At 38.9% G+C, this 18426-nt stretch overlaps 1 protein-coding gene across 1 annotated transcript in view; it reads right to left on the reverse strand.

The window, feature by feature from the left end:
- The window catches only part of COL25A1 (collagen type XXV alpha 1 chain), a 297045-nt gene that overhangs the window by 7611 nt on the left and 271008 nt on the right, over nucleotides 1-18426 (reverse strand). Inside the window, exons 31-35 of the mRNA XM_063156471.1 lie at nucleotides 14622-14675; nucleotides 9683-9736; nucleotides 8528-8554; nucleotides 7738-7791; nucleotides 1457-1534 (exon numbers count right to left, since the gene is read on the reverse strand). Coding sequence (XP_063012541.1) covers nucleotides 1457-1534; nucleotides 7738-7791; nucleotides 8528-8554; nucleotides 9683-9736; nucleotides 14622-14675 — 267 coding nt within the window. The remainder of the gene's footprint in view (nucleotides 1-1456; nucleotides 1535-7737; nucleotides 7792-8527; nucleotides 8555-9682; nucleotides 9737-14621; nucleotides 14676-18426) is intronic.

Here is an 18426-nt window from a genome sequence, read left to right on the forward strand (position 1 = left end):
TTAGATTATCAATACTTAATGTTAACCTACATGAAAAGATAATGGTTAATATGGATTTTTGAATATACTTGCATGTGGTCTGGTATGAATTACTTGCTACCTAAACAAGAGACAGTGCTGCATGCTAAACAGCTTATTCTAGCAATTATCCACAAACAGAATATTTTTGATCTATCAATGATTGTTAGTGAATCTTCACATATAAATGATAATACAGAGACACGGAAACATTTTTAAATTCCAAAAGCATGCTTGATTATCCCCAACAAAATATGAGCTATGGTTACCATTAATTGGAAGCAAACAACACGGACTATGGAATAATCTTAATGGACTATGTATTTACAATTAAAAAGCAAGTGACTTCAAATAGAAGTGCTACAGTCAAAATAAAACCTACTTAAACTTAACATTCATCTCAGAGAACCGTGCTTAACCACCAAACAATATCAGAACATGCAGATCGAATTTTACTGTGAACAATTAAAAAGAAAATCTTCCTTGTATCTTTAGGAAATGTGCATGTACTATTCATTTGGGGTTTTCTTTCTTAAATGGAAAAGAGCTCCAACTTACTTTACCTCTAAATAAAAATCATTGTTGCCAGATTGGTACAAGGGAGAGGGTCAAGAAGTAGCATTTTAGTATAGGTGGGAACTTGAATTCATGCTAGCATAGGGTGGGGAGTGTTGTGTGTATTCCAGGAGGGTAAGTTCCAGGGGTAAGACCATTAAATTGAGGACATTAAATAACAAAGACAATGAGGGTTTGGGCTGCAGACTGTTATATTCTTACAAACATCAGGTAAGCTTTTTACTTCCAGATGTGTTTGAATACTCTGATGAACAGGCCAGACACCACAAACATCACTTGTGGATGGTCTGGAAGCCAAGCTCCAGCTTGGCTTACTGAAAACCTTGATTTGTAGAAACAGTATTTACATCCCTCTGTTTGTGACTCTCATTTTGGCTAAATTGTGAAAACATGCCCCTAAGATGGCAAGGATTTGGGAGGAAGACCAGGGTGCAGAGTAGCTATGGGACAGGCCAGGGTGTGGAACTGAGCCAGTGCAGACAGAAGTCATCAGACTTGATTAGAGGTGAACGTTGTGCTGGATTTCTACAACTTTGGGTTCAGGGTGAGTGAGGCAATGGGTATTGAGCGAGGAAAGTAACAAACCAATGATTCTCAGGGAAAATGTAGGAAGGGCACAAACTTATAAATTACCAGGTCATGTGGGAGCAAGTTGCTGAGAGTTAGGCTTAAGGTGTCAACAAAAACATGTGTTCTCTCACTGCAGTTATGATCACTTGAAGCAGCTGGTTTGTTCATGCACATGCATGTGTTACATGAGAAATGTTACGTCAGCTGAGAAAAACATTGCTTTACATTGAGAATGGCTGACTACAAACAAAGGAACTGCATGCAGGGTTGGTAGGAAAGAGAAATACTGTACCAATTGGCAAGGGGCATCCAGCCCATCCAGGCCAGGCTGGCCTGGCTCCCCTTTTTCCCCCTTAATTCCACGGAATCCCTGTTTGTAAAGATTAACTTGCAATGTTACTGTCAAAGAAATGCCTTCAGTATTGACTTAAATGGAGTGAACAAAAAACAACAGAGAGGCAAGAGGAACAAGCTGACTGCTAATGATTTAAACCTGTGGGGCACTGATTCTGGCACATTCCAAATTTGGTTTCTTTCCAACGTATTTTGCAGAAAAAAATGAAGAAAAAAACCCCAAAAAACTCACTATCAAAACCTCACAAACTTAGACCAAAGTTCTTAAGTCTAGCGCTTTAACCCCTTCCCATTAGGAGGTTTACAAACAAAGTCTGCCCCAGAATTTGCACTTGAGATGAAGCTGTTAACAAAGGGCAACAGGTTAGACAGTAGCTGGTGCTTGTTCCTCTCCCCTCATCTCTTATTCCATCAGTTTACAGCAGGATGACTGATCTTCCAATACACAAACGAGACGTACCAATGGGCAAGGTGCATCTAATCCAGGAGCACCCTGTTCTCCTTTCTCCCCTTTAGGCCCTTTTTTGCCTTTCTTTCCCTTTTCCCCCTGTGGATACAATGGTTTGGATAAAACAAGTTTCATTCTTTTGAAAAAAGAAAATAAAGAAAGATTAGGTTTAAAGTTTGGGTTTTTCTTTTTAAGCCAATGGAGAGCTGAAAGGACACTTACCACTGTGTTCAGGTTTGGATGGTGCATTATGTGGAAAAATAAATTATATGATCACAAGCAAGAACTGCAATCAGTTTGTATTAGTTTGTGTTGGTATTTCATATCAGTATTATGAATGTTTTGAAACCTAGAACAGGGCTTGAAATAATTGATTTCTTGAGACAGAGGCAAATCTGCAAATCCCCCCAATCTGCAGTCCAAAATAAGAGGTCACCAATTTTGGTCAGTGATAGCACTGAAGGGTACATGCTCACTAAGCTGAACTTGTCAGCTTCCCAGAGGATTTGCCACTAGTCAGAAGTAACTTTGGGAGAGCAGAATCCATCAGCAGAGTGTTTTGATAAAAGACCTGTGGCACAGATGCTTCACAGGGATGACTGACTCAATTCCATCAGCTTCCAGGGTGTCACATCAAGGGTGAACCTGGCCAGGAGCATCCTTTACTAACTGACCCTCTGCACCCTGGTAAGAGTTTGGAACAAATCCTGTTCTCTGTGATGCCCATGGAAACCCATGGACATAACTGAGGGTGCACTGCTGTCACTCCAAATAAAACACGACCATTTCAAACCCTGTTACAGGAATCAAAACACTCAAACTGCTTGATGGAGAGGTGTTATGACACTTCCAACAATTTCACATTGTCTTGGCATCATAAAGTAACCAGAGTGATAATTAGATCATTTACTTAAGCATTTCAACATTCAAATATTCTGTCTTCTGCAGGCAATGTTTCATCTATTTGTTTTACCAAAATTCAATCCTTTGATTTCACACTGAGTTTTCTTTTTAAATGTGAAAATTCCAATGCTTTCATTCTCAGGGCAATTAGTTGATTCCCCTCAACAAACCTACCAGTAAAGATGACCTTACCTTCAAGCAGTGTAAGAGGTTTAGAGAGTTCATTTTATAATTGATTTCACACCAGTTGATCACAATGGTAAATGAGTTTCAGGTTGCTCTCAATTTCACAAAAATCAAAAAGGGATCACTTAAAAAAGTAACAAATTGGACTAGGATTGTAAAAAATGGGATAGGAAGGATGAGTAAATCAGGATATCACAAAGAAGTGGGAAAAATAGTCATAGGAAAATTAGTATAACATCGGAGAACCGGCAAGTGAGGTTGTGGCTATTGGGAGGATTTAATTTGTGAGGAAAAGGGTAAAAAAGACAGAGGAATTGTAAGGAATGAGGGTAGAAGGAGAAGGAAGGAATGCCCCTTTGGAAAGACAGACGGATTTTGGTGAAGCATATTAAATAGATGTTTAACTTGTTCCACACCACTACAGAAAGGCTTAATCCATTAACAATAAACATAATTTTATACTTAAAAAACTTTATATAAATAATATTTTAAAAGGAAGGAAAGCACATTCATCATTTCATATAACAGCATACTTGACACATTCAAATAAAACAAGATGTTCCATGAACAAAACATACTGCATCCATGTCACGATGGAAGCAAAGTTACTTGTCTATCTTTTCTGTGTGCCAAAAGGTCACAGGATAATATCTGGAAAAACAGCAACCCAAAATTGCCAGTCCTTACCAAATGATAAGACTGTGATGTAAAAAAATCCTCACAAGACAAGAACCATAAATTGACTACATTTCCATCTTAAACCTACAAAGATGATAATGTAGCAGAGAAACCCAACAGCTTAGGGTCAAATGTTGTGCTATTTGTGCTCAGTGTAGGACCAATATATCTGCAATAAGTGTATGCAAGCACAAAGCATAGATATACTCCAAAAAGGATTCTGAAAATGAACAGTACAGTTTGGTTTCTGACTATGTTTAAATTTTGTTTCAATTTTTTGGTTTTTTAACTCTTTGTTTTACAAGCCAGCAGGTAACAATTTTCAACTTCCAGTTTTGCAGGCAGATTTACGATCTTACTCAAACCAACGCAACAGTTACCTGTGTAGAAAAAAACCTGAATTTCCTGGGTACTTTACTACTTTTTCCACTGACTGAGTACCTTCTTTTTAATCTTTGATCTTCACTCTTTATCCTGAACTATAGAAACTCACAGGAGTTATGGGGATTCTACATGTGATGAGGATAAAAAAACTTCCTTTCTGTCCTTCCTCAGTGCCTAGAGAAATAAAAAATTGTGGCACTTCTGCAACACCATTATGGTTGGAACAATCTGCAATCCTCACATGCACAGATTTTCATCAATGCAGAGTGCAGGGGAAAAGGATAATGCATTTTCATCCTCTGTTCAGACACACCATATACTCTCTCAAATATGTAACAACAGTCACAACTGTGCATCTGAGACTGGGGGCCACTTCCCTCCCTTCCCCACAACACGATCTCTAACTTTGGTCAAAGCTTACTTGTTTCTGAAAGAATTTTTTTTTCTATTCATACAACTTGAAAAGACAACCTTTTTTTCTGATGAGTGCTCCTGGACTATAATTTTATATGAGTAATTACAGCTAGAACACTTAAAAAAATATTTTTACAGCCATGTTAAGAAGACATAATGCAGACACTGACTTGCTTTCACAGTAGCAGAACTACCGATGGGCTAAAATATAGATCAGCAAACTTAAGAAGTAAAGATTTATTCCCTGCACGTCTATGAAAAAGTGTCACTGGTTCTCTTTAGAATATTCATACCGATATGCATTTTTGCAGGGCAATTTAAGTTTCTTAACTAGAAACTCATTGATCCCAATTTGTGTGATGTCAGATCAATAGCCAATACTGTAGAAAAAATATTTCTTTAAATATTAATAAATATTTAAAAACCAAGAACTCATAAGCTAGATGGTCAAATTGTTTATTTGTTATTACAAAAATGGTTTATCTGTTGAAATGGGTGCTGTTACACCAATTTGGTCATAGATAATTAGTAATTTACATAAGGAAAACCTTATCTAGAACACAGAAGACTTGTATAATGAGAACTTGGATTAATTGCACTACTTTGCATCTTTTGAGAGTCATCTTTCTATTTGGAAAAGAAACTATTGATGCAGGTCAAGTAATTTTGATGAAATGTTTGCTTACATGATACAAATATTCCCTAATTTCTGGGAAAAATTAGTTTAAACTGTGCAGTGGAAGTGTCTTCCACAGAGGTCTCAGCTATATCTTCCCTGACTTTTCACTAGGAAAGGCTTTCCTTTGCCTCCTAGGTTTCCTTAAATACTCTGGGAATTTTTAAGGCAGGTATTCAATCTCCATTTCTGCCCTACAGACTTCCTGTCAATCCTCTTTCTGGAAGTCCACACAACAGTATGTTTTTTGAAACATGTAACAGACTTGCTAACTACTTTATCCCATGCCTTCTCCTCAGGAGACAGAGTTTGCCTTTTCATGAATTTTTAGGGGGATGAAGGACCAGAGTTCTTGGGAGACGTGTCCTGCAGCCCAAGAGAACAAGTCTCCACAGGCAGCCTAAATCACAATTGAACTCCAAAAAGGGTGTAGCTGTGCCACACACCATTCCTACAGAAAATTCCCTCACTCCCTTGCAACTGAAGTCCCATGTTTGACTTATCTAGTCAGTCCCTGGGAATCAAGTCTAATATACAAAAGCAGCACGCTGGAACATTAAAACATTCTTACATCCTGAGTGCTGAATCTCATCTGTTCCATTTTCACATTATATTTGTATAAGTGAGATTTTTACCAGCTTTCCATCTTTTCTTCCAGAAATCTTCTGGAGCTCTGGTTGCTGAAATTTGTCTGTCTTATCTGCTCTAGCGGTACATGGCAACACAGACTCAAAGTGTGGCTGAAAGGGAGTTCTGGAGGTTGCTTAAGATCCCCATTGTGGTCAGGATGATTCCTGACCCTAGGTCAGCTCAGACCAGACCAGGTTCTGCAGTGCTCCTTGGGCAGGAGTCCAGCCCCCTCTCTGGACTCCCTGTCCCAGTGCTGGGCTGTCTTCCTTGTGAACAATTGCTCTGAACCTCTCAGGAGCACCTTGTGGTCCTGTGTTTCCCCATTTGCAGTTGCCCAGAAGAGTTTTGCTCTATCCTTTTTCATCTCCCCTTCTGAGTAGTTTGGCCATCCCATTGTCAACTAAGCCAGTCCCCCTCCTCCACTCTCTACCACTGGTTGTGTTTGCCCCAGACCCCTGCCAGCTTGGTAACCTTCTTACTCTCCAATATTTTCATGAATTGTGAGGTTCAAAAGACCATCTGCAGCATTCAAGCAACCTCACTGGAACTCATTAGAGAGGCATAATTACTTATTTTTATCTTCTGGATACAACTCTTTGAATGTATCCCAGGGTGAGAACACACTGTTAAGCTCACAGCATTTGGCACCAGCTGTAACTCCCACTCAGCACAAAGAGCATTTTGACCATCACCTCTCTGAGCTGGCTGTTATCAGTTGCACCTTTAGACTGACAGCTGCTCTCAAGGAGAAGAGCTGTTCACTGGTGGCCGATAGACCTGTACTCTGGCAGCAAGCAAGGGCTTCATTCATTGTGATTACTCTGTCAGGTCAAACACTGCCTTTATAACATTCATGGAGCACCTGCTTAAACAACTGTTGTTCTGCAAAATCAGTACCTTACCAGTGATCTCTGAGCTCAAAAGGAAGAGCAATATAGCAAGAGAAAAAAGGGAAGGATGAATTTCATCATACCCTTTTCAATGCATTCTTGGGAAGTGTTTTGCCTGACCAGATTAAGAAATGGAGATGAACTCTAACACTCAAGGTGACTTTTTAGCCCTGCTTCTTTTGTTTAGGAGACCATAATGAGAAGTTAATCCAGCCTAACCCTCCATATGTCAGCTTGACAAGAACATTGGTCTGAGCTAGAAAAATCATCTGCTGCATGTATGGACTTTTACATGAAGTGGCTTGGTGTGAGTTCTAATTCAGCAATTTTAGCAGCTGGGCTTTGTGCTGGATAGAAATGGAAGAGATTTGCTCATGAAGTTTCTCTACACTTACATTAAGTCCTGCATTGCTTTTTACTAAACAGATTTCCAAGTCACTGTGTCTGGACACTGAAAATGAAGTCAGCTGTTTCTGTTAACTTCACTGTCTAGTTGGTTTACCAGAATGGTAGAATATATGATTCAATTTAAATCCAAAAGTATCAAAAAGTCCTTAACTACAAATAAAACTTTGCCAAAAATAAAAATTCAGACAATTCCTGTCTTAGACGCTTGGTGTGGAACAGGTAGCATGTACAGGCATGCTACACCAGGATCAACCACAAGTGTGCAAATACTGCCAGGAAACAGAGCTGAGCTCTTCAGTATAAAATAACTACCACAACAACTAATGTCTGCATTAAATATTTCAGGACTTTCAACAAGTGCAGGATGGATTGGAGAAAACAAGCCTAAAAAAAAAAGGGCTGTGCTTTGGGACATGTAGGTATTTTTAGCCATTCACATACCTTTTGTGGTTTTTCATGATTTTGCTCTAGCATGTATCTGTGACTTGCCTTTTGGCACACAGTAAAAACAAAGGTAAGTTTTAATGGGACAATTTATAGTGTAAAGACAGCAGAAGTGATTAGCTGAGGAATCAAGCAACAGTTATGAACACTATGGTCACCTTTTCTCCCTTTTCTCCTGTATCACCCTTTTCTCCTCGAGGACCAGGGAAACCCTATAAAAACAAATGGACAAAGATAGGTTGACTTTTATTAACAAGCAGATTATGTTCTCAAATACTCCTGGAAAACCCAAAAAGACGATTTCACTACATGCTCTGTACATATATTATGCATGGACACATGCATGGACACAAGAGCATGTGAGACAAGTAAGCCACAGACGTTAGTAGAGACATTTTGGCAGCTACAGAAAGAAATCATACCACTCAAACTAGCAATCATCCATGCTACATAGCTTATGTGCATTCTTAAAAAGACTCTTCCAGGTTAGGGATTTCAGAGTAGGACTACAGAAGAGGACTTTCACTAAGTCTTTTTAGCATGCAAAGGAAAGAGCCTATGTTTTGATACATATCCCTTACAGGCTATGAAATTATTCTCTTTAATTAGAATAAATTTAGTTAATCAAGTGCTAAGTGACCCCTTGCTCTTCGACAAATGAGTCATCTGAATATTTTCTTAGCAAGCATTTTTTCAGCCTACTGACATCGGAAGGACCAAGTTCTGGTATTGCTGAGCACCACTATCTGGGGTGTCTGTCGATAAGGGCTGTACATTGCACAATCTTTGTCCTCTTTAGCACAGAGAAAGAGCAAACACAGCACTCAGCACACCCTCTGCAGGTCCTGCATGCACGCTAAAGGGCAGCAAAGGCGCTGTGCTGCACAAGGGATCCTTGGCAGACTCTTACCAACCCCTGAGGGTGCCCTGGTCACACACATTACTTACATCGAGGCCAGGCTCGCCGTCTTTGCCCTGCCAAAGAACCACAGGAACTGCATTAGCTTCCCTCAGACAAGGACACTGCTTAGCATTTCCAGGAACTGATAACCTGGCTGCAAAATTTTGCTTGACTTTAAAATCTGCAGGCAGATTCCAGGAGCAAGCTAAAAATACAAAACCAGCTAAAAACCTATAAAATTTTATTTTTAGTTCGCAGGAATGGGAAACAGAAATAGGATTAAAAAAAAAAATTAACTCACAAAGGTGACCCTCACATAAAAATGTGTGGCAAGCTAATTTAACACTCCATGGAGCCTGAAAACTGTCTCCAGCCATGACTCCTGATCCAATTAAATGGATCCAATTAAACCACAGGTCTGTATTCCAGCTTAAATTAATTAATCAAATGGATTAGACTGGAGAGGGTATGGAAACACTAAAAGTCTCCCGGAAAGGCTGGTTGTGCCTGGCCAAGCACTTTTACATGACTTTCCTTGCATCAAAGTACAGAACAGATTTGTGTATATGTACACACCTGACCCAGTCATTAGCAGTGTAAACAGGGAAAGTAATCTGATTTTATTGGGGATATCGTTGTCAGGCCAAAGGAAGTTCTCCCTCATATTTTAGAAATGGATAACATAATTAAAATCATTGATTTAAAACAAATAATTTCACCTATGAGTGAGCAACAATGAAATTGTCACGTAACTTCTGAGTAGATGGCACAGAAATGAAAACAAAATGGGTCTCTGAAGCAACAAACAAAACAAAAACATAATGGCAAAGAAACCTTGCAGAATGGAAATCCAAGCAGCAAACTGACACGAAGAAATTCTCAGCTTTCCATAGTTCCTCCTGAACTCCTGGCACTCTCACATTGTCCCCAGGCAGCTGATGGCCAAAGGCTGCTGAACCAGGAGCTCCTGCATTCTGCATCTCCTCTCTCTTGCTGGTTCATGCCAGGTCTGGTTTTTTACGTGCATGGGTAGAAACCCAAGAGTGTGATACAGAACACTGACCTTGCACTGTCAGGGTTTATTATCAATCTCTGCCTTTTCCAACTAATTCTACTGCTAGGTGAAAATCAGCCATAAAGCACACAAAGTTTAATCAGGGAGGAATGAAAAGTGCAGTGTGTACAAAATCTGTGCAACTTACAGGCAAGCCATATGGTCCTCTGGGTCCAGGGTCACCTACAGTTCCCTTCTCACCCTAAGAAAAGATTACAGAACAAGCAAACAAAAACATTGGCTATCTTAGAAATTATCTCTACCAAGTGCTTTAGGTTAAAGTTTATGCATTCCTAAGTATTTTGAGTGAAAAATATCCAGGCTCATTTATTTTCATTAAATGTTTAAGGGAGAATGAGAAGGTGTGAATTATCACTCTTTCTAGGAAGAATGACTTTTTAGGCATATGATATCACATTCATTTCTAAATACGTTAGTAACTGAAAATATGTTTCAATTGAACACACACCAGTGTCAAGTTTAAGCTTCTGACAGCTTAATGTTGCTCTTAGTAAAAATCCAAAGTTGTAATGAAAACTGAAGATATACAGCATCAAGCTGTATATACACACAGCAGCTGAGATGCAACACAGTGACAGGCAAAAATAACGTGTCAGTCAAAGCTTGATTTAAGTAGGCAATGCCATTAACAGTGACATTGTGAAGATTATCCTATGCACTGTGCTGTTGCTAAATCCTCTACTGGATTCTAGATAAGTGATGTAAATACCCTGGTTTATTAAAATCAAAACAACCGTAATAATATGCAAGACAGAACAAGTACAGAGATTTCTCCAGAAGTCTGATCTCATTCTGCACTAAAATCCATGGAAAAATTACCAGTTTCCAGAGGAGTGCTGCCAAAGTCATTTTGCAAGCTTAATACAGGGTAAACTTTTCCAAACGGAATGGAATTTCAAGGCGACGAATTTCAGGCTGACAGTAATAATCACCTTTGCTCTCTAATTTTTCTTTATCAAGATTGATATGAAGTTTCGCTTCCCAAACCAGCCAGGACTAGCCTGTATAACTGCAAGCACAGGTCCCTGTGAGGTTGGTAGGGAGTCAGGGCTGGGAAGAAGGTGTGGAAAGCAGTCTTGTTTCAGGCTGTTCTTTCCTCTGAATGAAATCCACCAGAAAATCATTTCTCTCTGGAGAGAACTAAACGGCTTGAAATGTTGACGTTGAAATGAAAGAAGAAAATCCTGACCACCTCTAGTTTTCAAATCTCCTACTCTGGATTTGTCATGCAGGTTGACTTGGATCCCTTTGTCACCCCCTTTGGTGAGCACACCCTAACACAGGGCTGCCTGCAAGGCTCATGGTGTGCACAGGGGCTGTGTTTCATCCTGGCATTTGCTGCACTTATGCTCATTCATAAGTGATTCACTGTACAGCATCCTCTGGCTTATTTACTACTTACCATTATTTCATTAATGACTCTATCATTAAAAGCACAAGACAGAGATGTAGATGTCTCCACAGTAATCAACACTAATTAATAGTGGTGATTACTGGCATAGCCAAGCACTTGGCACAGCTCTGAAAATGGGCTGCTATGTCTAAATTTCATTGACTGAATTACACAAAAAGGCAGGCACCAGCACCAACAGGACCTTAACCTGTGGTTCAATAATCCCAGCAATAAGGAGTTTGTCAGAGTAACTGACATTTGATCTGTTTTAAACACTTTATATTTTTACTTAGGTGGGCACTTGCTTTAGTCTAGAGCTAATGAGATGTGCAGTGTCAGGCATTTCTGGATTCTGCTGCTCCCCTGCTAATTTCTGAGCAGCTTTTGGGTGGATGCCCTGGCAGGACAATAGGAGCTATTGGGAACTAACCGCTGATTTTCAAAACAATAAATGTCTTGCAGCTTTAAAGCTTTCTGCTAAGAAGAAACTAATGTGCTGACCTATGTAGGTAAGAGCTACAGAAATCTTTGATCAGGACTTGAAATATGTCAAGACCAGTTAAGCATCTTTTTTTTTTTTTTTAATCTTCAACAGCAAGATGACTGTACAAAGTCTTCTCAAGATAGGCTTATAACATTGCTAAACATATGGCAGACATAAAAATACTGAATGTATTGGTCTAGGAAATAATCACATCTGTTATGTAAGAATATATTTGGAGAACTGTATCTCAGAATTTTTTGTGTCCAATACAAAGCACATGCTGAAACATGTTTGGAATATCAGATGAGGTCCCGAATGTTCATGGATTATATGAGATTAATGGACTGTCATGAGCATACTGGCCTCAACCATCACAATTTCCTTCAGGGTAGCAGATATTAGCAAACTTCAAGATTTTGTTTTAAATTTATTTGTGAGACAATCCATCAGTGTCCAAAGAACAGAAAACATAATATATGTTTTTGCCTCCTATTTCACTTCAGTCTCCTGAATCATGGACAAATATGAGTTACAATTTGAATGAATAAAGTTGAATAATCTATGTCTCTATTAGGATAGACAGGGAGATTTCATAACATTGTTATGGTGAGAAATATTTTAACCAAATTAAAGAGAATGCACTTTAGCTACCAGTACTAACTGTGTGTAATGATGACAGTGCTGCCCAGGCTACATATCAGAAAGCTAAAATCAAGCTCAAAACCATGCCTTTGTCACCAATGAAAAGAAAAAAAAAAGACAATGTTTATTTCCAGCTCTCAGATTCCTTTAGCAGGTTAAGAAGCTGGATATACATTATGCCTGTCATCACCCTTCAGGCTTACACGTCCCCTTTCATCACTAGAAGCTGAAGATGTCTGTTTTCCAGTGTTCTCTACTTTCACTCAAGACAGTATGCAAGTAAAAATAATAGGTACACAGTCAGATTCAGAGGCTTATTATGACCCACTCCTCCATTTAAGAAAGATAGTCTCAGTAAAATCTCTCTAAGCATTTGGCAAAATGCAATTCCAATAGCTGAAAATTAGTAAGAATTAATAGACACTGTCTTCATAAATTGTATTAATTTACATTATTAATTACTCTTTCAGTTTCTACTAAAAAACACATAAAACCACATTATAGTGTCATGTTTTTCTTATTCTACCTTGTCACTGTCTAAACAGACTTTGTATAAAGATGATCTGACATTTTCTATTTTAATAGTTAATTGAAAATCAGCAACCCACCCTAATTTGCACAACAGTTTGCTCTACCTCAGAGCAGTAATTGAGCATCACCTTGAATGCAGCCTGTGCAACAATGAATTCATGATTATTCTGTTAAACAGCCCTAATGCCCTCCTAGATTTATACTGGCCCAAGATTTTTCTTATCAATACAGAAAAAATAGGGCCCTGTCCAGTGACAGTGAACACTGGCCCTATGCACTGTTATTAATTAAAAAGTAAAGTCTGAAATCTGCAGACAAAAACGTTTCCCTCCTGCTTTCACATAAACAAGTTCAACAGTTGCAAATGCAAGTTGTAAAACAGCATTAAAAATACATGATTTGTTATTTAAATAATGAGACACATATCAACACTGTGCACCTGTTACATAACTGTGCTACAAACAACTCCTCCCAAATGGTATTGAATAATTAAATGAACAATTACAGCAACAATCTTGCTGGTTGCCTGCTTGGGAAAAACCCTTCCATCTGTCTTGTGAACTTCCTCCCATTCATTTAGCTCCACAGAAAATGGTGGGTGTGTAGGAATTTTCTGCACACCTTGGTCTCTCTATTTTTGTGAAGTTCTCCCTCTGTGCTCATGCAATTACTGATTTACATCACAGCAATTCCTATCCCCTTTTCAGCTACTGCTTTTCAACAGCTACAGTGGGGCTTATTCCAGATCCAGCCATATGACTTCTCATGACCTTGAATACCCTCACAAGAAAAAAACATTAGTAGCTGTCTTCCACAGACAGAAAGAATAGTTTATATTATATTTCACTGTCAAAGACATTTCAACTGGTAGTACACATGCATGTCCTTCAATATAAAAGGTCATAATGCAAGAATAAAATGTATTGTATTTTATATACTTCTACATGTGTATCTCATCTAAATTTTTTTACTTAAGATTATAGGATGTTCAACTATTTTCCACAGAGTTGACAGAAGATAAATATTGTCCTGATTGAAGGAAAAAAAATTGAATCAGTAATCCCCTAGAAAAACAAAAAATACTCAAGTCCTTCAGGCACTTAAGTAGCCTTAAGAGGTAACTGCAGCCCACTGTACAGTTTAATTTGGACTGTGCTGCATGTCTTGTATTCATCACTCAGTACACAGCTCTGTAAAAATGAATCTTACCTTTCTCAGATGAAGCTAACTGGACCTCTGCCATGTGGCTGTGTCCTTTTTACAGCTAGTCTGAAGTTGTTATAGCATAGTTGTTTTGTTAAAGCTGTTTGTTTTGTTGTTTTGTTTGAGGAAGTCAAAGAGACAAAGTTCTGGACTGGTAACTCCTCCTGGAGGTTTTAGGATATCATCTTCTGGTTTGTTGTAAAAACTGATGGTTGTATTGTTAAAGGTGACAGGATTATTGTTAAAGATTAGAGTTCCTATCGTATTTCCACATGACAAAATTTACTGTGAATATTTAAAAATTAAATAGCAGAGCTCCTATCTCCTAAGCTTAAAAAACAAAAAAAAAGAAAAGCTTAAATTTTACAGCGGCTGGAGATATTTTTCCCAGATAAAAACATTTAAGTGACTAGAGGAGAGAAATACTCCTTTTTTTTTTTTTTGCCATTGCATTCTTATATAATCAGATCACACTATCTTCTTTTGTACCAGATTGTTTTCAATTTACACAACATAATGAAACCAATGAAAATCATGCTCTGTTTGTGGCACTGTGAACTAGAAAGTCCAGTCAATTTCTCACTGATTAGTCATTTCAAAATACAAACTCCCCTGAAGTTAATGAGTTACAATGTCAATCTCAAACAGATAAATGTGTGTGTGAGTAGAGCACATATTCAGTTCTGGGCTGCTCGTCTACAGGTGAGACACTGTCCTGTTCTGTAACATCTAGACACAGTACGTGTCCCCATTTGACATTTTTCCACTGTGGCAGCCACTTTGCAGGGAGGAGCACATGGAACACATACTTACTCTCTCTCCTTTGGGACCTGCAGGGCCATGGGGACCAACTGGGCCATCTATGCCCTGCAAAAAGGAACAAAGAGGGTAAGAGAGAGGGCTTGTTCTTACAACTCTTTAGTTTCAATAGCTGTCTTGTACACAAGAACTAATGTGGAATCAGTCTTCACTGGTTGAAAATTTGGATTTAATTGTGATGCAATCTACTTGGCTTTCAAAACTCCAACTATAACCTCTCCTGTTCCAAGGCAGAGAGTTCTATTGGTGTTCACTACATCCACGGAAGCAATCAGATTTGCAAAGATCTTAAATTGATTAGAAGAAGATTAAGGGTCAAAAAAATATTTTAAATTATTGTTTTATTTTTAAAATTGATTGTTCTTTAAATTGAAATATCCACCTGTAAGATGGACTTAGCTATTGCAAGGATCAATGAGAATCTTGCTTCCAAGATATAACTCTTTCATTGCATAGATTCAAGAAAACGAAAGATTTAACATCTCTGATGTGTAACATAGCAATGTGTGTAGATGAACCTCAGCACATCTGCATCTCCTTCACTGATTCCATATTAGCACTGTTCTCTTGTAAGCTAAATCCCTGACCTTACTCAGGAAAACTAGCAACCCAACCAGGGCAGTTGTCCAACCAAAAATCAAAACTAAGCTGCCTTTTAAAGGTTCAGAGCTCCTTCTACAGAGAATTACATTCTCTTTCCCACACACATTGCCCTAAGAACCTGCTTGAAGCCCCCTCCAATGCAGCATGGAAAATGTCTGCAGCATTTGGCCTTCCTTCCTGAGTGCAGTGAGGAGCTTGGCTGGCAGAGCCCTGGGAAGCACAAAGAGGACACAAAGACAAGGGACTCACCCGGGCTCCTGGCTTCCCGTCTAAGCCAGATGCTCCCTGTGTGGTGAGGTGGAAGCATGGATGATGGGCACAACACGAATGACAAGAAGGGAGATTAGTAAGTGGTGCTGATGAATAAACACAATTCAAACGTACAGTACACGCTGTGACAGGGTTCTGGAGTGGGTACCACATTACTACAGCATGTTAGTTAAAAATTCACATGAAACACCAAGAGCCTGATTCTGTTCTTAGTTCAGTGTAACATCACCGACCCTCCCCTGCCCTCACATGAAGGACATTACAGCAGAATATTGTCAGGCTGTAGGAGCGCTACAAACACCAGATGTTAGGGTGTTTTTGAGCTTGAACACACAAATATTTACTTTGTCATTTACCCGCATGCTTTCTGATTTGTAAATAGCGACAATACTGAATAGTACACACAAAGGAAGAAAAATGTGTGTTAACTGCGATAGGAAATATTTAAGTGCAAGAATACTGCATTATGCAGCCAACAAAATGTGGGTCCCGACCACAATGGGCTCATTGATTTCCAAGAGCCCGGGAGACAATGACATTTCCTGTTTTCCCGCTATGCTCCCAGGCACGGGCAGCGACGGGCGATGAGCCGGAGCATCCCTGGGGCCGGGGGGACCCCTCGTGGGCTCCGTGCGAATAACAGGGAATAACACGGGCACGGGGCACAGCGCCACGCGGGACACCGGGACCCGTCTGGGAACACCGCCCGCCCAGCACAGCCAACCAAACTGACCCCCGAGCAAACGCAACATCTCCAGCCGACTCAGTAAAACCAGCCGGCTTGTGGAGCGTCAAGCGCTTGGACTTTGCTCCTGAAAATGACATTTAGAAGTAGCAAGCAGGAGCAAGACAAGATCTGTGTGAATTTGAAAAACATAGCATTTTTTGTTCTGGAGTCTCTTCTACCTTATAGTAATTTCCAGAACATATGCTCAGGCCTCCAAAGCTCACTCTCTACAGAGATGTAACTGCCAATGTGAAAATGAGTTTTATTTTTCTCAAAATAAATTAAAATTCTCAGTGACGCTGACCTTGTCCACAGGCACTGCACATAATTCTTGAAAATATTAATCGAGAGGTTTGTGCTCCTTTAGGTCATCTAAGTCTTTTTTCTCCATTTTACTGTTAACAATGTCATCACTGGGAGCAATCCTCATACAATAACAAGAGCAAAGAGGAAAAATTAACTTTTTCTGAGAAAAAAATAAAGCTGCCTTCTCAGAAGGCTTTCAAACACATAAAGTATTTTCTGTTTTATCAACCTAAATTTTAAGAACTCTGATGTTTCCATATTTTTAAGGTTCTTCACTTGTAAGACAAAATTCATGCCAAACACTCAGAATGGCAATTTTCTAAAGAACAAGGCAAAAATAAGAATCCAGGGGGAAAAAAAAAAAAAACCTAAAAAAATGCAACTCAATTCCCTAAATGAGTTTTCAGCTTTCCTCAATCAGACTCTCAGTTTGAACTGCAGAAGGGCAATAAGAGGAAGAATAACTGGGGAGACGGGGGAAAGGGAAGACTCCTTTTTTAATGGAAACACCATACAACACTTGAATAACAACAGCATGACTAATGCAACGGGGGTGATGACATCCTTGTGACACTGAACACTCTCAACTGACACACAACAGCAACAACGAAAAAAACCCTGACAGCACTGGGTTTTACAGGACATTACTTGGGATGATAGCACAGATTTGGGACAAAACAAAACAAGACTGATGCTCTGCTCCAACACGGTATATTCTGTGTATGCTATTGAGTAAATCAGAGTTGTTCATGAGGAGTAGAAAGAGATGTTTGTGATTTGCACTGAAATTGAATAGTTGGGTTTTTTTACTTACTGGAAGACCAAGGGGCCCTCTGTCACCCTTTTGACCTGGTTCACCCTTCAATCCTTTAAGACCATTTAACCCTGGTTCACCCTAAACGTAAAAGTATAAATGCCAAATTTTTGGTGCTATAATGAATGCTTAAGCTGGGATAGAAGAAGCCAGTCTCAGAAGTAGCTGCAAATTCCAGTTTGAAACAAATTCAACTTTCTCAGCTTACTGACAATTTACATACTGATTTAATAGTGGGCAAAAGTACTTGGGAGGTGTCTGCTTGAGATTTAAATTCTGTGTAAAAAGGAAACTTATGGGGAATAGACTTTTAAAATATTTTCCTAATAATTATCACTATAGTTAGATGGTTTGAATTAAGCATGAGTTTCAGGGGGTTTTGGAAGTTCTTCAAATCCCATAAACCACCCTATGCAGATAATTCAAACTGAAAGAAAATGTTCATAAAAGTAAGCCTCAAAACTGTAAGTTTCTATAGTGGGATCTCCTGAAAAGTACATTTGGAAGGAGACAATACTTTTCCTTACAGTAAACTGGAATTTGCAGCAAAATCTTACATAAGGATATTTTAAACCTTTAAGCATACATAATAAACAGTAACAAGTTAAAAGAAACAGTACAGGTTGCACAATGCCAAGCTATTTGTGAGGTCCACAATTTCTGTGCTCATACAGAGAAATTTTAACAATGTAAGAAATGGCACTTGTTGTGATTATTAAATTATGCACAGGCTATTACACTAAACATCACTAAAATGACAATACTGGGCTAAGAGTTGCCAATAAATCATTCAATCATTCTCTCGTAATGAAAAACTGCATCAGCATGAGGGCTGCTCAGTCAAAGAGAGTATTGACCACACCTACCTCTTTTGGGAAACAGAAATACATGGGTATTTCATCCAGACTGCTCCCCATGGCCTCATTGCTAGATTCCCCTTTGATGTATTATGTTACTTTATATTATATTCATATTTAAAAAAAAATCTCAGTAGAACACAGTCTGCTCCTTTAAGTAACTCCAGACTTCATCTGCCTGCTTTGCACCCCAAGTAGCCATTTCTTCATTCTCATTCTATT

Source organism: Melospiza melodia, chromosome 5 (assembly GCF_035770615.1).
Source record: "Melospiza melodia melodia isolate bMelMel2 chromosome 5, bMelMel2.pri, whole genome shotgun sequence".
Lineage (NCBI taxonomy): Eukaryota > Metazoa > Chordata > Aves > Passeriformes > Passerellidae > Melospiza > Melospiza melodia.